Source organism: Columba livia, chromosome Z (genome assembly GCF_036013475.1).
Source record: "Columba livia isolate bColLiv1 breed racing homer chromosome Z, bColLiv1.pat.W.v2, whole genome shotgun sequence".
Classification (NCBI taxonomy): domain Eukaryota; kingdom Metazoa; phylum Chordata; class Aves; order Columbiformes; family Columbidae; genus Columba; species Columba livia.
The window spans coordinates 27022507-27049233 of NC_088642.1; the positions used below are offsets into that span (position 1 = coordinate 27022507).

The following is a 26727-nucleotide window of genomic DNA, read 5'->3' on the forward strand; positions in this document are numbered from 1 at the left end:
GACGTTTCAAATTAAAATATTGGAACATTTCATACAAGTTAAGGTATTTTAATGCGAAATAATTGTTCATCATAGAAATTCTCCCAATATGGAGAGGGAGGGAGGAGAGGAAAAGGAAAGGAGAGACAGGAGCAATTGTTTAAGAGAGATGGGTTAACTTGAAGCAAATGTTGTGTCTCTTGGCTTAGGTTTAAAAATTCCAAAGAAAACCAATTGGAAAGGCTATCTAATGAAACTGGAGAATGAAAGTATCAATTAAAATGTAAGAAAGTAATGTATGAATTTTGTGAGGGTTTTGTTTTGGGTTTGCTTGTTTTTTAAAACAGTTACAGTTTTGAAGGTGTAGACAGAACAGAAAACATAAGATTTTAATAAGTTTGGCTGAAATTCAAGCAAAGCTACGCAGGTCAGACCCATACCAGCCATCTAGCACAGATGCGTAGCTACTGAGAACTGCTGAGTGATTCAGCTGCGCCCACTGGCACGCACCAGCATGACTTACAAAAGACCTCTAAACAAAGCTGAAACAATTCCTGGCAAATCACTGGCAAAGGGCACCACCTTGGCAATTGTGTTGAAATAAATTATCAAGGTCAAAACAGTCAGCTCTAATTTCCTAATGCCTTCTTTGAAGATTACATTTTGAGTTTGCAATGGCAGGCTAAACACAGCTTGTTTAGAGTGCAGTCAGCATGGGAGCAATACATCAACTGAAGTAAGGAAATGTTTTTTCCTTTAGACATCTGAGTTGTGATATGAATCTGTACATTACTAATAACATTATAATATGACACTTAACAGCTAAGTTATTCTCTTACCACAAACAGAATGAAGTGACAGACTCAAATTAGAGGCCTTCAACTATCCAAAGTTAAACTCAACTTCAGAGATAGTGTTTCACACACACTTGTGCATCCCTGCTAGTTGCTTAGGTCTGCTTTGGAGCCTAACAGAGTTCAGACTGGACAGAGTGCCTCTGAAGTAGCCAGACCTGTACAACATGGTTTAATATTTACCACTTCAGGTTCAAAGGTTGCACTTTTGTGCATGTGCTCACTGAGGTGATGAATAAAACAGAAAGGACAGCTTCTTGGATCTCCCTAGTACCCAGGTTTTCAGAGTTGCTCCAAACCCAGGACTATGAAATTTCAGGTCCCACCCCAACATTCATTGTCAGTAAAAAAGCTAAGAAGTGATACCTAACAAAAATATTTGTGACAAGCCTGCACCACTCAACTAAAGTACAATAAATACTGCATCCAAGAGAAATTTCTAGTAAATTCAGGAAGCCAGAGCAGGTAGATTAAGAGCCCTTTAGCACACACCCAAGACTATTATACACAGAAAAAAATACCTGACACTGCACAAGAATGTGTGCTGGTGGGAATTAGTTTAACCAGTGTGAAAGCAATAGGACAAATCAAACTGTACTGCATATGGCAGCCAAATTTAGCATGACTACAAGAGAAAGACATTAGCAGCCTAAATAAATGTCCTGGTATCCAGCTCATCCTGAATACCCATACCGCTTCTCCATTCATCCTCCTTCGTATTCAGCTGTCCTGTTAAGGGAGAACATGGATTTTGGGAACAATGAATTAAAAAATGATTTTGTTCTAATTTGATCCTTAACATCTCAAAAATTAAAGCATGTCCTCAGAACTGATTTGCAGCATGACTTAAGCTTCAGCTACAAAAAACTTTAAACAGCAAATTCATTTTAATATATACTATAGGAGTGAGGCAACCACCACTTTTAAGTACATCCACTGTCCATACTCATTAGCACATCATCTGCACCACCTTTATTTGCTTAGAAACAGGGGTTATACACATTATGTGAGTATGCAAAATACTCACACCCTTTAATTGGTTACTTAGGAACCTGCTATAATAGCTAAAACTTCTTGCTTAAGGGGCAAATCTGTTACGACTGTTTACAATTACATTCTCACATCTTTCTGAGGAAAACATCTGAACCCCTACTTTCTACTCCCAGCTTTGCAGTATGTTAACCAAGAAACAACATGTTATGCTTATGCCTTTCCCATCTGCAAAATGGAAGCAACCGTTCTGTGTCTCAGACCAGCAGCATGATAATTAAGCACTTTACATTGCTGGAATGAAAAAAAGCTGCTTGGTTTATCCGAAAATTATAGAGCATTTCTACATGTGTATAATACTTCTGCCTTCTCTATTTCAAAGAGCATAAAAGAAAAGTAGGGGGTGAGATGTTTGATACAGGCAGTTTTCTGCTCTAATGAACACAGCCCCCTCCACTTTCAGGACCAGAAACCTGAACTGTCTTCTTGTACAACACTGAAACCACTTTGTTATGGAACTGGTGGTAATATTTGCTTCAAAAATGTGAAGGAAAGTTTTGAACTGCATTCAGGAAGACTTATAAATCTTATTAAAAAAACAAAACAAAACCAAACCCCCCCACACAACCCAAAAGCTGGGCCCAGCAATTATCTGAACCTGAAATTCAATCCAGATATTTCAGTTGCATTCCAAAAGGACAATAAAGTTCCATAGCAAAGGGACACATCTGGCAATTATAAAATCCAGTTTGAAGCAGATCTTACATATAAACCAGGCAGAAAGCCCTCTTACCTACATCTCAACAAAAGAACAGAAACAAGCTAACAATACCTCAGTGGTACATTTGAAGAGTCAAAAAGACTGGAACACCTCCAAATCTGCACCTTAAGTGAGAGCTCTATAAACAAGCTCTAGAATAAAAGTTAATGAAACAAAAAATTCAAAAAATTAAACCATATGTCGATCCTTGTCCTTTTAACTCACTGTAAGGTACAGCTGGACAAGCATAAAGAGGAGATGCAAAGTCAATAGAGAAGCTCAGCAAGGAGGAAGTTCACTTAGGTGTCTGGAAACTGGTGTTCAAGTCTTGCCCAAGGCTGAAGAATACAAAGAACTGCCAAGTTTTCCTTTCAGGGTTAGTAATTGATGCACACAAAAGGGAGAAGAGAACAATTCCAGGATACATTACAATCCAGTAGTTAGACTGGGCATCTCCCAACACTGAAGTACAGTTCAAAACTTCTAGAGACTGGAGGCACAGGATCTCAGGCACCTCACATCTAGAGAGGCTTATCTGAGAGAAATTCAGATGCCTCAAAACCTGCTGGAAGGGCAACACACCATGGTGCAAGCAATTCAACAGATCGCTTTTTTGATGTTGCTGTTGGACAGACCCGACAGGAAAAGCGCCCTCTGATAATCTCTTACTCAGAAGCAAGGATGAACTAGTTGGGCATGTCAGCAGCAGCCTCAGTTGCCATACCCACGAGAAGGTAGCATTTCAGGGACAACCTCCTCAGAGTACAAGGACATGCCACTGCCTTGCAGAAGAAAACAAGCAGAAAGAAGAGGACATCTCAGATCAGTGATGAACATCTGACTGAGCTCAGACGCAAAGAGTCATGAGAAGCAGAAACAGGCTGCCCATGAAGGACAAATACTGAAATATCACCCAAGCAAAGGAAGTAGGAAGAGCAAGGCTGGAGGCAGTGAAGCATAGAGAGGACAGTGTGAAGGTGTTCAACTGCAGCAGCAAGACACATGGGCCCACCACTGCATGTGGTGAGCTATGCTGTGACAAAGGGTGTAGAAAAGCTAAAGGTCTTCATGCCTTTTTTGCCTCAGGTTTTGAAGTCTTTTGCAATAACATCTTTCCAGCCTCCCATGTCTTTATGCCTGGTAGTAAAGTTTAAAGGAGAGGTACTATCTAGTTGAGAAAGATCTAACCAAGATTACATAAAACTGGACTCGAAAGTCCATGAGACTGGATGGCTTACATCCAGTGGTGCTGAAGAAGGTAGGTGATGCAATGATGAGGCTGTTTAGAGGCAGGGGTTCTCCCTTATGAGTAGGAAAAGAGCAAGAAGGCCTGAAGGAACAGATTTTTCCAACAGGCTGTGGAACCTCCACCTCCAGAGCTCTTGAAGAAATCAGGATACACAGGGCTTGTCAGAACTCTACAGCTACCCCAGCTTTAAACTGGAGGCTGGGTTAGATGACCTTCAGAGGTTCCTTCTTGTACATACACCAAGGCTTCCAAAGCATCCAGCCACATACCAGAAGTATTTAAATCATTATTTCTACATAGCGTTACAAAGTCTCCATAGTCTCCAAGATGACGTGGACGCTAACAATGGGGAGAATAAATCAATTCAGCAGTAAGAAAAGGTCCAATGGAAATTTCGGAAGACAAAGATACAAAAAATTTTAAGATCATTTAAAGGTATACTCAACAGGGTAGAAAACATTTAAGGGAAGCCTGCATGTTTATTTTCTTAAATGATTTGATACTTTTTTGATGAAATTATAGAAAGTTTTGTTTGATTGGTTTTAAATAGTTTTCATCATTATCTGTACATAACAATCATCCTGAAATACAGTATTAAAAAGACAGATTTTTGTTAATCCAAAACTATGAAGTAATACCTGGCAACTGGGTTATGAACTTACTCAAACAGAATCTTCAAATTTTTATCCACTAAATTGATTGGTCCCAATTAGTATCTGTTTCAGAGACTTTTGTGACCACTTCTGCACAACAAGCATGTCAGGTATACTCAACAAGTGAGGAGAGAAACACAATTATAATACTTATGCTTTCGAAAGTTTTAAGTTCAACACAGCAATAGCAACAGTTGTGTTTCACAATCCTTATTGAGTACTGATATTACAAACCTTTTTCCTTCAGTACAGCAGGAAATGGTTCTAAAACCAGAAAATTGAAGGAAGTATGCTTTTAAGTTTTAAAGTTCTAAGAAGGCAACATTTGCATCTCTAGCAGTAACTATAACTTATTCCCACCCTGGTATATTATTGACCCTGTGACATTATTCAGAAGACACTGAGTATTAATATTGTATACTTGATGGCACAACATTTATTCTTAACATTTTGTGGATAAAATGTAAGTTTAAATAGTATGAGATTCAATATACCTGACCTTAACACAAGGCTTTAATGCACTGTTTGTACTGCCAAGTTTATAACATGATATATATACGAAAGTGACAGCACAATCCTAAATTAGATTCTAAGAGTACTGTAAGCTGTATATAGCACTTGCTACATTTTTAGAGAATTAAAAAAACATAAAATAAATTAAATTCAAGTGTTTCTTCAGTTACGCCCTCTTCAATACTAGAAGCTTGGTTTGTAGGGTTTTTTTTTAATTTTAATTTTTAATTTGGGGGGGGTATTTTGGGGGGCGGGGTTTGGGGTGTGCTTGGGGGTTTGGTTTTTTTTAGTTTTTACCTGCTTGCTGCAGAAAGTTTTATAAAACTGGAGGGAAAAGCCTATAAAGAAGATTGACAGAACTCTTTATTTAAGCTACATTTACTGTCTTTGGGACAGTTGCTTAAGATGGTGCCCCAAGTTCATAGACACAGATAAGACTGACCTCTCTTCCAGGTTCAGCCTGACCTGACTCAATCTTGTCTCCTGGATTGCAGATCCTGCTACTTAGGGATCTACCAATGTCTATACAAAGGCAATCAAAGTGTGATTGGCAACTCCAGACTGCCAAAATGAGTCAGGAGCAACCAGTTAACATCGTCACATAATATCACCCCATCACCATCACCCTGAAGTACAATACATCTACATGTATCTAGAAAAATAGGGTTTTTTCTCCCCATCCCAGAAGCATCCAAAAATTTTCCAGACCAATCAAGTGTTAAGACACACAAAAAGCCTTTTTTGAGGGTGTTAAAAGACTCATCCCACAATTCATATACTAGAGGAAAACAGAAGCTCTTGATGTTCTGCTTTGTTACTCTACTAGACATTCAAGCTTCACTACTTACAAACTCATTCCAGATAGAAAACCAGCAGCTACAGTGAAGTATGCTCACCAGAGGAACAGTAAAATATTAATTCACAGCTTCTGCTGCTGAACATCTGTGGTTTCTATTAACTCCTTCAGCAAGAAAGCTAACTAACAGACAGGATGCAGGAACAACCTGCCACAGACTGGCTGGAGCAGACAGGTTTGGGAAGTACCCCTTAGATACCAACAGGGAATGGAGAAGTCACCATCTGTCTTTTCCCTCTAAGCAATTTGGGAATCTTGCCAACCAACTCAAAGCCAGGCAAAGGTAAGCAGTAGCAAACTAAATGAGAAGGAAGAATTGGAACATGAACGGGAGCTGCAAAAGCTGAAGATCAGAGATTGTAGAGACTGCTTACTCGCATCCCACACCTGTCTATTTTACTGAGCCCTACTTGGCCAGTTCGAAAAAGGAAACAGCCATTTGGCAAGTCATTACCTTTATAAGTACTAAAGTACTTTAAAGGCAATCCAGCAGCATTGAAGTATACCTTGGTATAATAAAAGTGACATGCTAATTGCCAATACCAGTGATAGGTGGGCCACTTGCCTTTGATCTCTCTTCATTCATAGACACTAAAACCTGTGCTTATATAGCAAACTTATTTCTCTAGAACACTGAAACAAGCCACTGTCTCCCAGTAAAGAAACTACATGGTAAGAAGTTCTGTTCCCTTCTGGTCAGTGCAACTACATTTAGGAAAAACAAAACAAAACAACACAACCCACATTTGTATCTTACTCAACCGTAGTTACATGCTTTAAGGAGAAGTTTGCTGTTTTGACACTCAAAAGAAAAAACACCTTCACAAGCCAAACAAGTTTGAGTTACTACTCTTTTTATATCGATTAAAACAGAATAGTACAAAGTTCTACACACAAGTACTTGGCATCAAACCTAGAAACACCTCCATAAACCCTTGGGAATTACTTACACAGAACTGCATTCACCCTCAGAAAACTGCAGTGAAGTAGGTCATACCAGCTTCTGCGTCTAGCTTAAATTACATGCCAAAGACTGCCTGAAGAAGGGGTTCTTACCAACAGACACAAAAATAGTAGAGTTTCTAGTGCTATTACTTAACTAGCAATTTTTAATATAACTAGTGACTTCCAGCATATTTTAGAGATCTGCAAGTGCTACATAGTCTCACATAATATATGCCAACCCTTACACGCATTTTTTTAAATCTGAATGAGATTTACTAAGTACACAACTGATTGTGATCCTCAGCTTAGTTTGACCACCAGTAGTACCAGAAGTGCGAACAGTACAAATGTTGTCAAGGAAAAGCTAAAGCTATTTATATCTGAAGAGGCCTCTTTTCAGCATGATACAGAGCAAACAAGATACTTAAAGCAGAAAGATCCAGCTTATCAAACTCAGATTAGAAAGTGAAACCTTACACTAATCAAAACCCACAGGCACTTTATTAATTTAGACAACCAAGTATTGGTTCATATTCATGCTAAAAGCATATATGTATTTTAGCACATATTTTAATACTACTGTTACTGATTAACAATAAAGACTAAAGATTATCTTTTCCCCATGTTAAAACATAGCAGACAAATGCAAAGAGTTGCAAACATCAGATCTGCATAAAACAGTACTGGGAAAAAATAAGCAATGATACTTATGCAGAACACAGAGTCCACAGCCAAAACACTTTCAGGATTCCAGAAACATAAGTATCTTCTTGGTTTAATTATTCCAGGAGTTTGTTCAAATTTTGGGGGGTTTTTAGTGTTCTGTTCATTTCTTTTGTATGTGTGTGGGTTTTGTTTTATTGAACCCACCTACAAACTTACATATCCCAGCACTGCAGAGTTCCACAGCTTACTTAATCTTAATCTTTGCATGGGAAAAAACAGAAATAAAAAACTACTTGAAATGTTTTACCTTCCAGTTTTATTATTAGGAGGAAATGGAAACAATTGTTGATTACCTAACTTAGGTACTTCCAAAGAATCCTTTAAAGACTTCCATCTTACACCCATCTCTTCAACACACCTATTTATTTCAGTCCCAGAGCTCTGATCCACTCAGGGATGCTGCATACTAAAAGTATTTTATACTTTGAGTAGGGGGATGAGAAAGGAGGAAAGAACAAACAGAAGTGTACAATATGCATAGCAGAGGCACACAATGGATTTTTACACTGGAATCGTTGTTTTCCTGCTATGAATTACAAAATAGTAAACAGAGATCAGTTTTTTTGACTGTATAACTGAGCATGAATCTCTAAAAAATATTCAAAACCAACATCAAGTTATATTCTTACACAGAACAGGTTCAATTCAGATCATATGATTTTGTATGCAACATTATGGTTGTCCTGTGTTAATTCTTTCTTGGTATTTCTACTTGTGTAATTATTTTATACAAACAATGATAGCTGGTAATAAATCTGCCTCTAATAGTTACATCCAACTGATTGAGAAATTCACCTCTGGGTTACAGTTCGAGAGCCTACTGACCTCCTTCAACTTACAGCAAAACCCACTGCAATCAAACTCCCTCCTCCTAGGGGCTTATTACCTGTAAGGTACATGTAGGTATATGACCCAAGATCATCAAAACCAACCTTTCAGGTGTAGGGTCCAATTTCCATAAGAAATCCGAAATGATTTACTGGGTCACTGCATCCATGACATCCACTTGTACAGGACAATGTCCTACTTTAATCTACCCTTCTTTGACCACTCACTAACTTTTTGTTTACACCTTCCTGTGCATGGAATAGCCTCAGTTGAGAGTGGAAGCACCACAGGTGAGCTCACACAGAAGCTGCCACTTCAAGGCAAGCTTTGACCAAACAGGAGAGCCCTCTTACATCATTTTCTAAGAAGCAACAGGCACAACAGAAAAAGGGAACAAAACAGTAGCTGGGAATACAAACCTAGCAGCTCATCAGACAAGAGATGACAGACAAATCTTGCTTCCAATATGGAAGTCTGAGGCTTCAAAGCACTAGCTGCACTGGGAAGAACAAAATCCAAATTACTACTATGCTATTGTCCCCCATGTTATTCTCATAACAACAAAAATCTTTTTCCCTGTTTAAAGATAACTCTGCTTTTCAGCATCTCCCCAAAACAGAAAATTTTACTTCAGGACCATTTTAGTCATCATAACCAACTCAAAATTTCTCCTTTTCCCTCTTTGCGTATGAGAAATACTTTTTGACTCATGAGGAAGTTCAGCTGAAAACTCAGATCTATGCCCAATTTGAATTTTGACCCCACAGTGTCATGCCGAAAGACACACCATTCTCTTTCACAAAGCACCTGAAGGTGTGCACTTTTGTTTAAAGACTCATTCCATTTGAAGCTTGTACAAGTATCTTCCATATGAAAGAATAACAAATACTACTTTTAGTGAGTTGAAGTGAAAGTCAAAAGTGTTTACCCCCACCACAATATAATAGACAACAAAATCAGTATTTCCCCTCTCTTGCATTATAAGTTACAATTTTATTTTCTTCTCTAAAGAGTTAGCAGGAGTAATGGCCAGAAACTAACTTACTACACTAAAACTAACATAATCTGTCATGTTAGCGGGGGTTAGTGTCATCTTTAATCCAGTTATTCAGGTTGTTCTACTACAAGTCAGATCTTTGAGAAGTCAGTGACATTTAAGAATCTGGCAGACATGCTGTATATAATTTTTTTGTTTTCTACATTTTGTGAAAAACTCCCCTTTGTATACTGTCTTATTTCAAATTGAAGTTGATAATCATATAGAAAGCGACCATTACAAGTCTTCAGACACACATCATGTATTTATTGGAACACAGATAAAAGCCATACCTTAGTAGCAGATATTCTGATTCTACAGAGCTTGTCACAAGAAAGGAAAGGCTATCCAATAATCAGTGTCTAGAATAGCTTAGAACAGTAAATAAGAGTCTTCTAAGCACAATTATGGAGGTTAGCAATACAAAGAAAAAAGAGCTGTAATTCAGTCTCTCACACAACAGCTTGTCTACTTACTGAAGTAAGTAGAACCTGAAGTTCTGCTCATTTGAGGACTATCTGCTATACCGCCCATCTGTTACTGTGTACTTGCTCCTCTATCGCCAACAGCCATTCAAAATACAAACTGCTGCTGGCACCTTTGAACAGCTGCTGTGCAGAGCTTGCGGACAGACCTGGTGCCCCACCACACCAATATGCAACATCTTCCTGCAGCTGCTGAGGTGTCCATGCACACTACTGGGAGATCCACGGGGGACACATGCTAGAAGAGCAAGTGAGCACAGAGGACAGTGAGCAAAACCTACACTTGTATTTAAAAACCACACACAAAGTTTTAGCTGAGAGGGTACATAGGTCTTCTGGACAAAGACTGGCAAGGAGTTTCTTTAAAGCTCAGCTTCCAGGGAGCTCAAACAACTTGTAACACCAGAAATTATTCTGAATGTACTTCAGCATTTCCAAGGGCATTCAAATGTTGTTTGTAACAGTGAGAAAACTCCAATGTGAGAGATGCTTCGTTTTGTTTCCCTGTTATCTTTTAGCAATCGAGTTGGCAGGTAAGTATTTAAGATATGAAATGCCTAATAATGACACAACTGTGTAGAGTGAACCTCTTAAAAGTCCTCCATATTTTTATATGGATAAATCCAGTTTTTATTTGTTTTCATTCTAAATCTGAACTCTTTTCCTTGCTATTCCACATGCAATTTTGAAGGCAGACTTCAAATTCTTCTCTTTGTTGGGATGTACAGACATTTTAGATAAAATAAATAAAAGCTAATCAAAACTGAACATCACTGACTTTGTATTAAAAAAACACCACACCAAAAACACAACACACACATAAAGGAATACACAATAACTTATGCATCCTTCCGTAGATTAATTGAATAGAAAAATATCCCAGTGTCTAGACAGGGCTCTAAGTTTAACACTCATTACAAGAAATTTTTTCTAGGAGAAGCACACAAAAAATACAGTAGCAATACCAAACTCATTGTCCCAAGCAAAACCAAACAAACAAAAACCCAGGTCTTACAGCCAAGCATATAAGGGTTAGTCAGACTCACCTTCCTTCATTGATTTTTGCTTTATCCCCTTGACAAGAAAAGTTCTCGATGTAACCGAGACTGCAGTTGATTCGCGCCCAGTCGGGCTGGCACACGGCGAGGAAGTGAGGCCGCAGTCTGCCGATGGAGTACTTGGCAATGTCCGTCAGGGACTGGCTGGCAGCTGCTCCAAAAATGAAGGTCCCAATGGCTTTGTAGATAGTGGCTATGTAGTTATTTCTGATAAACGAATTTGAGTGCAAATTATTATAAAAGACAGAGAGAGTCTCTCCTAGGATTATCTGAAAGAGAAATAAGGACAACAGTTAAAGAAGGATAATAGCTTAATAAGATAATACTCCATGGTTGTTAATACTCAGTTAATACTCATATCTGAGTATTCTTTTTATAAACATAAGGCTGCAAATTTAAGTTTTCCAAGAGTCAGCAGTAACCACGCCCTAACTTTACACACTTATGTAGAAGAAAAAGCCTTTTACCTTACCCTGCTTCATTTTGAACTTAATATTATTGCTTTTCAGAATATTTATTAAAATAAAGATCTCATTATTTGACATGGTCCTAGCTAGAAATATCTTATCCAGTATAACTTTTTTTTCCACATTCAATCTTCTTCAGCTGAACTGCTAAGCAAAATTCTTCTGTTTCGTCATAAAATTGTTGGGGTTCTTGTGAAGCCAAAGACTATAAGGGTCCACACTTCATTTCTGGATGTAAAATGTCAGTTATTTAAACAAAGAAATTACCTGTTCCTCCAGAAAATTAAAATCTTTAGGGCCAAAAAAACCCATAATGAAAGTAGGGAGAGACAGACACAACTGAGGCCTTTCCAAGGATTTTCACCCTGCATGTTTGAAGTATATGCTTTAAGTGTACATTAAGTGTTAACAGGAAAGCAGATTTAGTTTTGTTTTCCTGCAACTTTCTTTTGCAGAAAGTAAGAGCTTCCTTAAACCAAGGACAAAACTTCACCCCAGACAGGCTGGATATGAACCAGATTATTCCATTCTGTGCAGAAAGCTCATACAGATGATCAGATGGGTGGGGGGCTGTATGCATTTGTGAAGGGATCTTTAAAAATACCATAAAGATTGAACAGTGGTTCAATCTGTCACTTGAGAGTGACATGTCCAGAATCCCAGCAAAGCAGAGCTTTGGTGAATGAAGTGGTTATCAGACATTCTGACACCTGGGCAGACAAAGTAGCTGTCAGCAGCTTTGCACATTAAGGCAAAAATACAATCCCATCAGATGGGTGACACTGAAGTTTTACACTCTGCACCTCACTGAAACATGGACTGAAGCAGAGAAACGCCCGAATATAGAGTAAAGCTAACAAAGTTTTCAGTCAAGTAGATGCTGGTAAGCTCTTACACAGTTATTTAAACTACCTAACCTGGAGAATAATCTCCTAATGAAGCTAGTTGAGCAGAAACATCACAGCCATGACTAGTAAATAATTAATCCCTTTTAAAGAACATTGCTGCAAGAAGGTCACCTATCTCAGTTGAGGGGATAAAAAGTTAAGTGATGTCAATGCAGCTGCTTCGCTGGATGCAGATAAAAGAGTATTCATCTTTGATAATCTGACTGACCACTGAATAAAGGACACCCACATTTGCTTTTATCATTTGACATAAAAGCAATCTTGGCAGAAAAGCCTTATTTCACAACTAAAAGATGGCCTCTGATGTTGCTAAGGTAAGTTTTTTTCAGTTAAATGTTCATACACACGTATGGATACTGGATAAATTCAAAGGAAATACATCCATTAAAAATTACTATATTCACTAAAGCCTTTTCTGACTTGGGAATTCCCTGAGCTACAAACAGCTGGTAGCAAAGTACTGAGGGCAAAACATCAATCTTTGCCTATTCTGTTCTCTTCCTCCTCACTCGTATGTTTTAACCACTGCTAGAAATCGGGTAACAAGCTAGACGGATTTAAGTTGTGACCAAATACTGCTGCTCTTGGACAATATTGACTACCAGTGGTAGTTAGAAGGTTAAAAAAAAAAAAAAAAAAAAGAAGTCCTATCTTAAAAGGCAGGATGTAAATTTTAGCACAAACCACTTGAAAGTTAATAGAATGGACAAAACCAAAGAAAGTTCCACATGCTCCAGAATTATTACTGTAAATTTTGGAAGCAGTTTTTTTCCAAGAAGACTCTGTAAATCACAGTTTTGACTCCCAGCCCCACATTTCTACTGTTTGAAAAAAAAAAAAAAAGAAAAAAAGCCATCCAAGACCAAACATAAGCTACAAGTGGATCTTTATGTTGGAACCTAGATAAAAATCTGTGCAGTCCTTACACAAGAAAGAGTTATATTGCAATAATATCCCTCTTGATTTTAACCCATTAACCAAGAGAAACAGCTGGCCAATACTGAGGTTTACATTTAGCTGCTCCTTTCCTAGCTTTGATTCCCAAAATATACTTGGATAAATATTTATACACCCAAAAATCTTATTTGGCATATAAGAGTTTAAACTCTGCTCAAAACATAGCTCTGATGAACTTGGATGTCATCCAACACAGAGCCATGAGAGGAGTCTGAAGCTTTTTAGCACATCTGGACAGGGACTTTGTTGGAACTAGAGCACAGCCCTGTGAGACTTAGGACACAAAATAGTCTACTGATGAGGAGGTCCAGCTCCCTCTCTGCTCCTGCCTCAGCACTTATATGTATTCTTCCAGGACCCGTTTCACTGAGCCTGCCTCAAAGAAAGCTGCTGTTTTCTGCCACGTTAAGGAATTTCACTAGCTTACCCTGCTTTGGACAAGCCACTAGAGGTAGCAAGGGACAGGGCAATACTGAGACCTCACCTTTTGTCCATAGTAAGCTATTAGGTTAGCTCAGCTGATAGCATGTAATTAAATCTTAAGGATACCAAGTCACTATATGCTTGACCCAGTTCAGCTGAGCAAGGAGCTGTGGTCAAAGAGGGAGATGAAAGCAGTAGCTCCCAAAACAGAATAGCTTGAGACAGTAATTTAAAATATGTTAATGTTATTCTTAATTGATATGGTAAGGGAAGAAGTTTTTATCTCTCAGACTACAAAATATGCCACCATAGTTATAAGGTATTCTTTCTCTGTTCTACAATTCTAGTTGTTTGACCTCAATTAAATAAAACCTTTTAATTATTCTTGCCAAAACACCATTTCTACCCCTTTAGCACCTGGTCTAAATACATTATTTAAAAGTTGGGAAATCTTACAGAATATAGTTTTATAAGACTGCATTAACAGCTTGCCCCTCCTCCCTCTTCCCCAGCCCCCATCAAAGTCAAATGCAATGAAGAAAAGTTTAACTTACAACAATTATACTGAAAGGAATAATTATTCCTGCTAACAACTTATAAGAAATGGTGTCCTCTTTGTATGGATACCGGATGGATTCATCACTACAGAAAACTCCTCTCTGGAAGGGGATACGTCTTGAATTGAGAATTGCAAAAGGCAAGCCAGCTAGCAAAAAGGAATAAAAAATACATTACAAAAGCAACACAAACTGTGGTGATGATTATACCCCGACATGTCCAAAGAGAAGTGCATGAAGAGGAACAGGCATGCAGCGAGTTAGAGGGTGATGCGCTTCCTTTGGCCAGTGACCACCGCCTTGTCTGTGCAGCTCCCAGGAAGGACTGCTGAATGATGGAGAGTAGGGCAGGATTCCTCTCGCCTCTGCATTTGTGGTATACTGAGTCTGGAAGCATGCCGAAACCATGACTGAGTAAACAGTTCAGTGACAATCACTGAGTTGCTCAGTCTGGAGCTACTGCCACAATTACCACTATTATCAACTATTCCTTTTATTCCAATGAGCAAGAGTTGCCCCTTTATACCTTCTCTGGACAGCTTTGGACATCAGAAAAGCATCAACTGCATTTCATGAAAGCAGAAAAGGGGTGCTTCTCAGGGAGTGCAAGTGCAGAGCAAGTTTTCAGGAAGAGATAAAGAAAAAAGGAAAAGTTACACATGCATGCAGTCCCATTGCTTCCACACACACCAGAACAATGTGGTCACTGCACAAACCCTACCACCTCAGGACATGGATATTAATTTCCCTCTCTTCCACAAAAGAGGAAGCCTCCTAAACACAACAGAACACAAGACTAAGGTGCACAATGCTTTGTGCTGTGTCACCTCAAGAGATCTGCAATGCTAACCAAAACTAATCATTTGAACAGCAAAGCTTTAAAAAGCTCAAAACCTTTAACTTAGGGAGGCACAACCCAGTGACATTAAAGTGCTTTAAAGCACTCAAAATCCAACAGTATTGCACATAAAATGCATACCAATTTAGAGTCAGACAACAAAAATCATCTGATGGTAGACACTCCTTATCTACCAGTAGGAGATCAGAAGGATGAAAAACAGCCTCCCTCCTTCCTTTCCTCCTCTCCTGCCAGAGAAGGATGGTGCTGTAATCTCAGTTCTCTCCTCAGGACCCCTGTGTCAAGGCACAGCCTTCCTTTCCATAGACACACAAGCTATTCCCAAATAAATGTCTATGAACAGAAGTAAACATGGGAAGAACAGAAGGGACAACAGGAGAAAAAAAAGAACAAAAAAAGATACCAACCAAGCAATACAAGAACTGTTAGGGAAGACAAGAGAAACACTAAGTTACACAGACAGGATTTACAAAGAGAAGAAAAAAGAAAGATATGGGATCCTTTTCACCATCTTCCCCTTAAACCTCCTCCTCCAAACGAAGCCTGACTCCTGGATCCATTACAAAGGAGACATACTGTGGTTTCACCAAGCACGTTATGGATTTTGTTCTTCACACCATAAAGTGACTGCTTAACAAAATATGCTTCTGTTTGAAAACAGACACAGAAGAACAAATAACTCTAATGGTTCATAAAGTGAAAATTCCCTTGAAGTGACCTCTCACAACGGACACAGCTTTGTTCCAGTTTTTATAGTGCCCATGTATTCCAGCTAAGCCTGTTGCAAAGAACCGCATCTTCCATACTGTTACAGTTATAAAAATCAATAAATAGCATGCAAAATCTCCCTGCTAAACATGGCAGAAGAAACACTGTCAGTGTGAAGAGGGGTTGTTTCCAGTCCCATGCCAGCAGGACTACCAGTGACCTAGTTTTGGAAGCTGTCCAAGCACACCAACAAAGCAGAAGGACAGCAGGACAGGCTAAGAGCCTCATCAAAACACTGAACCATTCAGACACCAGTCAGCAGAGCCCGAGCTGGAATCTGCAGTAAAGTGGAAAAACACAGCCTCTCCTCCCAGGAAAAGAAAAATCCCTCTTCCTTTTCTCCTAATAGTAAGGATAGCAGGGATTATGAAAAACCCTGCAGCCCAGCCCTCATTTCCACCCTCCCCTTGTGTTGTGACAGCATGTCACAATCTATCACCAGTTGTTTACTATTTAGCTAATTGTGCAAGGGACAAGGCAGAAGCAGCATGCAGTCATGGTGAAGGAAGGTGACTTGTCAACACAATGGCATGGTGTGTTTCCAACACCATTTATTCTATGAAACACATATGGAATGAAAACTTAGTATGTGTGCAGAGCAAAAGACAAACACCAAGATTCGAGCCTGTATATTTGAGAAGAGTATATTTTATATATCTTCAGAACTGGAGAATAAGGCATAGTTTCTTCATTATTTACAGGTTTGCTTTTCTAGAGTAGCTAGTTTTGGTAATCACGGTAAAGAAGTTTCCCACAAAATAAAGTTTAGCCTAGAAAACCTTATCACAACCTCAGCACACTGCCACAAATACTAACAATGCTACTTAGGCGGTGTCACTGACATCACATCACCAGCTCTGCATCATCTTTTCCAAAGATCTGCTCAATGAATATGGCATCATGGTGGCTTACTCCTCATTTCCTCCCACCCACACCAGAACATTGCAGCTTCTCAAGGTGGGACAGAAAGTTTTCAGAGTGCTGGGGTTATTCAGGTGTTGGCATGGTGGCTTTTTTTTAATGTAATTACCTGCTGCTAAATCAGAAACTGAAAGCAATGTTATATAGATAATGGGAACGAAGTCTCTCACACAGTGCTGAAATGTGCTTTTCCATTAAAAAAGGCTGCTTGAAATGTGTGCTCACCCTTTGGCAATATTGAAATTATGATGTAATTAGTCCATAATTGCTTGTGGCACCTCCCTGTACCAAGATCATGCAAACAAAATACTGAACAGCTCTAAGTTTGATTTTAAGCAAGTAAGAACCAGCCAAAGTTAGCATCTTCTCTTTCCACCTCTTTTACTGTATTGCAAACCAAACCCACTTTGCTAATTAAGAACGAAAACCTCAGTAACAGCTTCCAGAAGTCATAACTAGCAAAACTTCGGTACAACAGCATGAGTCTTGGAAGTTCTAGGTATCTACCTGGTTTGAAGTAACAACTAGTTGGAAGAGCTATGCCTTGAGATACAATACTGCTGAAAAAAGCTTATATATTAAACTTCATGAAGTGTTTCTTCAGTTACTTCCAACTGTATAACAGATTTTAAAAGTAATTCTATCAGTCATTTATTGTCTTATTGCTGCTCTCCACACATTTCAGTGCTGAAAGGGGACCTGCTCTACAGAAGCTTGAATTTCTAAAAATCCAGATTACAGTAAAAAAAAAAAAAAAAAAAAAAAAAAAATCGATCAGATTCACACCGTTAAACTGAAAAAGTCACAGAATTACAACATTTGTAATTTACCTTTGCTCAGTCCAAGGCAGTTATTAAGCCTGAAAAAACATGCCAGGACTGGCTTTTCATATCTTTTTGGTCAAAGTACTCTCCAATGTTAATACCAACTCCCTTAGAACATGCTCCATACAGCAGGTTTAATTTAATTACTTCAAGCACCTGCAGATCGGCTTCACAATTAGATGGCGGGAGAGGGGAGAAAAGGCAAAGTCAAATGAGATGGGCAGCTGCTCTACTGTTTCTGGCAAGTTAGGCCATTAAATTTCTCACCATACTTAGGGAGATTTTATTCCATTTTAAATGAATCAGTAAAGTTTGGTGGGGGGGATTTTAGCTTTGTTTTTTAAAAACAAACAATTTCTAAAATAAAAACCAAGTGATTTCAAATCTATAGCTTTAGCACCTTCTGCAGTACAAAGCTCTCTGCCACAAAGACAATGCAGAGACATGGAAAAATACAATTTGGCTTTTTCATTAGTACAAGCAGGACAAACAGGCAGAGGAACTGGCATAGGCATGATGGAAGCAGCAAAGCCTACAACAACAGGGTTTTCCTTATATTTGTGATAGACGTGATCCTTTTTCCCCTGAAAGATACCATATTTTCAAAATATGGCAGTAAGTTTTTGCATCACAGCAGCAATTTCTTAAGTGTAAAACCTCCTGGAGAGGAGTACTGGATAGGAACAAAACCAACAAATTACATTTGCCTTTATAATGGTACAACTATCATTAGTGTCAAGGTCTCTAACTTCCTGGATACTACTAAAGAAAAAAATTTAATAGCAGTAGGGGGTGGAATACTTCCTTGCTAGAGGATTTACCCACATAAAAGTATAAAGTAGTTTCTCAAGGAAAAGTAGCAAAGATTCACCAGCAAATCACTGGGAAAAGAAACCATGTTCACCTGCCAAAGTCAAGTGGTACCACAGTAAGTTAAAGGAAAGACTCTGCTTTTTCTACAAATATCTATTTTCCCCCTAATAAGCTACAATTCCTACGGGCAGCATTTGGCACATTGAAAAGGAGAATTGGTAAAAATTAGCCAGGCTCAGTTTTTCATGAAAGTAGAAGAAATTTGGGAGTTTTTAAATAATCCTTTTAAGTAAGGAGTGGAGATGACAGAGGGTCATTAAAGGCTCTCTATTGAATACTTCCCCTATGACAATACCAAAAAGCATCCCTGATGTATTCTTCCTCTTCCCAGCCAATTGTAACACAGTGGAGACAGTGGAGAACTTGCCCAAAGGGAAGATGACAACAGGTATGTTTGTCAGGAATTATAAGGTTGGGAAGAGGTTACCAGTAGGCTAATCTCAAGGACTGAGCCAATGAGCTAGTGTTAAGCAGTTCACATGCCAGCATCACTAATTAATAACTACTGTATGTGCTGCTGACAAAGCTGGTAATTCTTTGATACAGTAGATGATCACGGCCAGCCAGTTCTCCCTGCAAAACAACTATTACAGACTGAAGCAAGAGAAGAGATGGAAATGCCTGCAGTAATGACTTCCAAGTCTTGCACTTGCAGAAGTTGAACTCCCATGAGCTGGGACCTTGTCTGTTCAAAATATGAGGGGGAAAATAATGTCTGCTTCCTTTGGTGACCTAGTGTGACCATTAGTCAAGTCTTTCCAAAGGCTTTGACACTTTTAGCCACCTGACAATAATTTCTTCTGAAACACCATTCAATTAGAATTTGTGAACCATGTTTGGTTATAATTCATCTGTCTTAAATGCAGATGGAGAAGAACTGCTCAGGCACATTCCTGATTATCTCAAGAACTAGATATGGGGGTTTGCACAGTTTAGCAGAATATAACAGCTGCAAATCAGCTAATTGCATAAGCAGTGGATATCAGAAAAGAATACTGATCCAACAACAAGAATTAAGCAGCCACAAATACAGTTGGCATTGAAGATACTCACAGTGAGGGAGATATATAGGCCTCTGAAAAAGCCTTTCAGTCAGAATACAAGAGGTAGAAACACAAGTAACTCAACTGATAAGAATAAATATTTTAAGCAACAGTACACTTGTCCAGTAGTCTGACTCACACAGTAAAATCGATTAGATTTCCTCACAAGCTGAAGTGATTTCTGACTGATTACGTTGGGTTTTTTCCCATAAATATCCAGTATAACATAGGTCTAATTCTTTCCAAGTTTCTAATCTTGATTAAGTTTCTTCACTGTTACAGGGCATGCAGTTCTCTCCACAGAACTAAAATCTGATCATCATCACTCTGGTTGAAGAGAACATCACATTATACACCACCCTCACGTTAACCTTCCTGAAGGACATCACTTTACATTCACTCATGCTGTATTTCACTAGCCATGCTACTGTAATCTTTTGCATTTACTGGAGAGCCATACTTTGTACCTTCCTCCACTTTGAAAGCCAGGGAGCACTTACTCATACTGTCCACTTCTCACATCTTGATGAACTATTTATACATTTAAGGATTCTTCATCTTATCCCATGCCTACTTAGTTTCTTAAGGTTTTGGTGGAATAATAATTTGAAATGTACAGATCTAAGTAATGAGAAGTTTTTAAAATCCTGTCCTCAGCCTGAGTACTCCATCCTCCTGGTATATTAAAGGGATTAGGAAGAGAATATATGTGATCAACAACAGGAAACAGTGGATATGTTCCAGGCAAAATAGTAGTAAACACCTGTGCTTAAGCAGTGGGTAGCAACAGTCTTTTTCCACAGCTTAGAAACAAATTCAAATTATTTCACTCTCTCTTCTCCCAGCATTTCAAGAAAAGCCACCACCAGTTTTGTGCTGTTATCTAACGCCAATTTCATTAGTGTTGTTTCAAACCAGAAGTGACACCTAGACTTCTTTTTATAAAGAAGCAGCACTAGTATTTTGAAGTTTTAAGTCTCCTTACACCAGAAATTAAGATCGAAAACAAGTTAACATCTCCCCTGAATATGCTATAGAGATTTCACTACTAATCGCACCAGCAAAAACATTCACAGTACTAATTTGTACAACACTAGAAATCCTGGCTGGAAAAAGACGCATTTTGTGAAAGCTTGGTTAAAACTATTACTCCATGTAACTGCTCACATTCTGTGGGGCTTTGTTATGGTATCATGCAGCTCTCTGCAGATCAAGTTAGACCTTGGCTTCTCCCCAGTACCAGAATACCACTCTTTCCCACTTCTTTAAAGGAGCTTCAGAGTTCAGGAGGGCATCTAGCAAGAAATATGCTTATACCACCACTCCACAGCTCACCAAGATGAACTGCTACATTTTGTCATTCAGCTTTCTCCAGAAAAGATGGGTTAATACCATCTTTCTGCATGAGCATCTTATGGCTCAAGGCAGAACAGAAAGAGGTACAATGGGGTGAGCCAGAGGAAGGGAAACAGAAGAGGCAGCACAAAAAGGAACTTTCCGGCTCTTTCCCTGTTGCTCACTTCTGGTTTCTGGAACAGTCCCTTCCCTTTTTCGCCATCTACTTGTGTCTCTGCTCCAAGTCCTGGATAACATTAGTAACCAGGTATGAGACTTGAGACGGGGCTGAAATCTATGCTAAAGACTGCTGCTTTCACTTAAACAACAAGACTTAATATTTAATGTTGCAACTACCTCTCCCTACATTTCCCTCTATTCCATTTTACCCTTTCTTATACTCTACTAAATAATACCTTCAAAAACAACTCCAAGTCACTGCGACCGCTTGGCCTTCTCACAGTTACAGCCAAGCTTCACTTAGCATTTTACAAGTCCTTGTTTGGAGCTCCTTCCCTTGCCAAGCTGCCAACTGTTTTACTTAGTTTCATGCACTGTGTTAATTCTTCACTGTTTTAACAAATGCACCTGAAGGACTGACAAAAGTACAGTATCAAGGCCACAGACTTAACGAGCAAGCCACTGCAATCTAGTTATTTTCAGTGAACTGCATCTGCTCAGAGTGATTTGTACAACTACCAAACTGGACGCGGTGCTCTGCAGATCTTGCCTCCCATGACTTCAAACCAAGCCCACCAAGAACACCTGCACCACGGACCTAGCCGCAGTGGGGCCGAAGCTGGATGCAGCAACCAACATTTCACAGCGTGTCCACAGCAGTGCTGATCTCACCCAGGAATTACTCATCAATTCAAGCAAAGTGCATCACCCTGTACATTAACCCATTACATAGTAAATAACAACCTATAGTTAATGTTGGCCTTAAACAGAGGTTGAACAAATCAGCAGTTTACTTGTCAGAATAAGCTTGGTTTCAGAGATGACATTCATCCGTAGTAGTACCAGAAAAACAGTTAGTATCAAGCAGAACTCAGAACAGATTATAAAATTCAAGAGCACTGCCCAAAAATGTTTCCAGTATCATGAATACACCAAAAACCCATGAAGATAAAACTTAACGCTTATTTTCAAAAAGTTAACCAGATAACAGAAAAACTGTCATTCAGACCATCATAAAATGAACACTAGTAACCAGAAACCTGAAAGTTAAAGGATGCAAAAGTCCACTACAGTGTCAAATGGCAAGTTTAATTTCCATTAGCTGCAAAACTACCAACAGTGGGCAATGAAAGCTTTGCCATTGCTGCAAAAAATGAAGTGCATATCTACCGATCTAAGAGTCTTCAACAGGCTTCGTGACAGTCCCCTGCTTTTTCCAGTCTTCACCACAGCAACAGCTACAATTGTCCCTCGAGAAACATATAAATTCACCCAGTAAGTGCTTCTGCTGTTAATCAAATAGGTGCTTTCAATAAGAGTTTCTCTGCAAAATATATCCCTTTCACAAGCACAGCATAAAAGAAGGTAAGCTTCTTTTACCAGAAATCAACAGATTGCATTCAAAGTATGATTGCACTAATCTGTGGGAAGACAAATTCAACAGTCATAACATCGACACACATGGTAAAACGAGATACTTCTGAAAAAATCATTAAGCCTAATGCCTAAGAGGCTGGCACAGGAGCAAAGATATTTAGGTTCCTTTTGGGAAGGCACCATGATGACATTAAATTTGGTTTGGCAAAAGCTAAAGACTTCATTTTGGTTTTCTTTTTTGAAGTAGAAGACAACCTGACCTGACCACCTAGATATCTTTTGGATGTGTTCAAGGAGGAGAATTTAAATCCTACAAAGCCTATAACATTCATTTATCTCAAAGAAGTCACAAAGAGCAAAGCTCATCCCAGAAAAGTGATTTTTTAAAAGGTCCATTTACTACTCAACACTTGCCTTGTCAGGAGCATCAGCATTTCTGCTACTGGTTTTAGTGACAACAATCCATAGAATAGAATTAGAGAATCATAGAACCATTTCAGTTGGAAGAGACCCTCAGGATCTAGTCCAACCATAACCTAACTCTAGAACTAAACCGTGTCCCTAAGAACCTTGTCTAAATGCCTTTTAAACATCTCCAGGGATGGTGACCCCATCACTTCCCTGGGCAGCCTGTTCCAATGCCTGACAACCCTTTCTGTGAAGAATTTTTTACAAATACACAATCTAAACCCACCCTGGCACAACTTGGGCCACTTCCTCTTGTCCTATCACTTGCTATTTGAGAGAAGAGACCAACACCCTCCATGGCACAACCTCCTTTCAGGTAGTTGTAGACAGCAATCAGGTCTCCCCTCAGCCTCCTTTTCTCCAGGCTGAACAGCCCCAGTTCCCTCAGCTGCTCCTCATCAGACTGGTGCTCCAGACCCCTCACCAGCCTCGTCACCTCCTCTGCACTCTCTCCAGCACCTCAATGTCTTACTATGAGGGGCCCAAAACTGAACACAGGACTCAAGGTGGGGCCTCACCAGTGCCAAGTACAGTGGCACAATCAATTCACTAGTCCTGCTGGCCACACTATTCCTGATACAAGCCAGGATGCTGTTGGCCTTCTTGGCCACCTGGCCACACTGCTGGCTCATGTTCAGCCACTGTCAGTCAACACCCCCGGATCCCTCTCTGCCAGGCAGCTTTCCAGACACTCTTCCCCGAGCTTGTAGCGCTGCCTGGGGTTGTTGGGACCCAAGTGCAGAACTCAGAACTTGGCCTTGTTGAATCTCATACAATTGGACTCGGCCCAATGATTCAATGAGTCCACATTCCTCTGTATGGGCTTCCTACCATCCCACAGATCAACACTCCCACCCAACTTGGTGTCATCTGCAAACTTACTGAGGGTGCACTCAATCCCCTCCTCCAGATCATTGATAAAGAGATCAAACAGAATTGGCCTCAATACTGAGCCCTGGGGAACACCACTTGTGACCGGCCGCCAACTGGATTTGGCTCCGTTCACCACAATTCTTTGGGTCCAGCCATCCAGCCAGTTCTTTATCCACTGCAGAGCACACCCATCCAGGCCATGAGCTGCAGCTTCTCCAGGAGAATGCAGTGGGATACGCTGTCAAAGGCTTTACTGAAGTCTAAGTACACAACAGCCACAGTCTTTCACTCATCTACTAGGTGGGTCACCTTGTCATAGGAAATCAGGTTGGTCAAACAGTACCTGCCTTTCATAAAACCATGCTGACCGGGCCTTATCACATGGTTTTCTTTTATGTGCCATGTGATATCACTCACTATGATCTGAGCCGAGTTGTGGCAAACTACTTTGTTTCCCAGAAACTCAGTGTGGCACTTGGGCCAAGTTAAATGAACTGGACTCCTGTCCTCTCACTGATCTGTCCACCATACAGAAACTTAGTAGTGGGCTGTTCCCCTTCAGCTCCTGAACATAGACAAAGCGTCAGCAGGGAACCACGGAAACCCTGCTCAGAACCTGCAAAGGGAGCACGTAAAAACCAGCAACAACTCAGTTGCTCCATTCTGCTCCCTTGGTGAAAACAATGCTTCAGAGAGGCCTTCTTTGCTCTGTGCCTCTCCTTCCCTTTTCACACCTACCCTTAGATCTAAGAGATGCTGTTTGAGTGCCACTGACTTGCTCCATTCTGCTTCTTTGGTGAAAAGGATGCTTCAGAGAGGCCTCCTTTGCTCTGTGCCTCTCCTTCCCTAGTCACACTTACTCTTAGATCTAAGAGATGCTGTTTGAGTGCTACTGACTGCAGCAAATATAAGAAGCAAGATGACTGAAGAAAGAAAAATTATTTGGATGTGAAGACACCAGAGAAGACCAACTGGACAGGATATATGCAAACAAGTATGGTTGGACTATGCTGCAAGAGAAAGACACTGACATTATTTTGTCATTTATACTTCAAAGAGCTGGTATCATACAGACAGCTACACAGCAAATATGCCAGAGCAAGTACATCTTCTGAAGAGATTCCTTTCAAAATATTACAAGAGTTGCAATATATAGACACCATGCCCTAATGAGAATTACTTTCTAGACATCTCTAAAAAGACTTGGGAATGCAGAAGTATCAGAAAGATCTCCTGGGGATCTTGAAATGTCTATCATCATGGATGTATGAAATTCCAGACACCAGCCTAGACATCTAAAGAGATAAATTTTTCAAGGGCACTAGTGAGGTTTGTTTGACCCCAAGTCTCCAAATGTTCTAATAAAAAAATTGCACTTCCCATCCAGACACAGAAGACAACTTGGAAAAATGAGAAGTATTGTATGATGAAGTGGCACTTGGAAGAGAATAAACATGAGCTTCTTTCCCAGACATTTTACTTCCTGATAAAAATGTGGTAATGGGAGCAGAAAAGGTTCAGAGCTATAAATGGTACTGTGAATTTGAAGCACATATTTTTAATACATTTTTCCTCCTTTTTTTTTTTCCAAGAAGATCCCTGAGAGTTTCTAGCACCCTTCACATACATCTTGTAAGCTTCATACAATACTTTGAAGAAATCAATAGGCACGAAGACGTTTTAACAATGTAATTACTCATCACTACAGGTTTTGTGTTTCTTTCATTTGGAGTTGTTTTATACTCCACCGTGGGCCTGAACCAAACAAGACCATTTATTATTATACAGAAAGATGTTCAGGCCGTTTCCTAACACACTCTGATGACAAGCAAGCTGTTAGTGCAGCAAAGGGCACATGCATTATGTTTTGAGCATTTCTGCTTAGATTTCATGAGGCTTTAGGAACTAAGGACTACACAACTGTATCAACAATAACTGAACATTTTTTAATGCTAAGGGGAGGGGCTATGACCACTGTATTACTCAATTAACCAGTTTTTTTTTTCACATTGCAGATATGATTCTTTTTGCTTCCCTTAGTTTCTTGCCACAAGTTCTTTTTATTTTGTGAGGTGATAAAGCTGAGGTCTAAGTCCAACTAAGGAAGAAGTATCCTATTTAAGGTCATCTGTGATGAGAGAAGTGTGCATGAAAGTGCATCTATCAACCTTCATTGGTATTAAGCCCCAAATTTTATAATCAATTATTTCACTGAGAAGCCTGTTCCCTTCAAAAAGGCCTCATGTCAGGATAACACTTCTGACTAGCTGTGGGATAGTTAGTGTCACTGTCCAATAAGATTTCACAAGCCAGCTGTGTTCCTGCTGAGGATATTGACTATGGAACATGCTACTTCCAAAAACTTAGTCTGCCTTGGAAAAAGTCTCAAGCCTCCAATGAGTCAGTCCAAAACAAAAAAAACCCCCAGTCTGAATGTCACAATCTCCTGTCTCCAGACTGATCAGCTCTCTCCATCCATTTTGAGTAAAGGTAAGCTGGAGCTAGAAGGCATTCAACTGGAACTCACTTTTAACTCAGCAAGTTGTAAAACCCAGATTGATCCTCCCTAGCTCTACAGGTCTAAGTTTTCAGTAGTCAAAAATGATTTTTCACCTCTTGCGTGAGGCTAAAGAACTAACTGCCTAAAACTAAAAGGGATACTAAGAAAACCAGTCAGATTAACATGCTAACTACACAGAGCAGCAACATACACACTACAGTGACTACACTTTCTTACTAGAGTCTAGAAAACCTGTGTTGCTTTAAGGTGTATAAAATGTTCAGACTGCAGAAAACTGACCTGGATTGCCTGTACAGTTGTTACAGAATTAGAAGTGCTTTAAAATTTTTTTGTAAACCCCTCTAAGCATGGACATAAGTGATTGTTACAATTATATACTCCAATCCCCTGCACAAAGACAGGCAACAAAAATTCACAGTGTGAATCCTACCAGATTATCAT

The 26727-nt window shown here is 39.5% G+C and overlaps 1 protein-coding gene across 2 annotated transcripts in view; it reads right to left on the reverse strand.

Annotated features, from left to right (window-relative positions):
- The window catches only part of PLPP1 (phospholipid phosphatase 1), a 67711-nt gene that overhangs the window by 22981 nt on the left and 18003 nt on the right, over positions 1-26727 (reverse strand). The window contains exons 2-3 of one of the 2 annotated variants that reach the window (XM_065045231.1): positions 14242-14393; positions 10921-11201 (exon numbers count right to left, since the gene is read on the reverse strand). In XM_065045231.1, the coding sequence (XP_064901303.1) occupies positions 10921-11201; positions 14242-14393 (433 nt within the window). The remainder of the gene's footprint in view (positions 1-10920; positions 11202-14241; positions 14394-26727) is intronic. The other variant, XM_065045229.1, reaches the window with a different exon arrangement.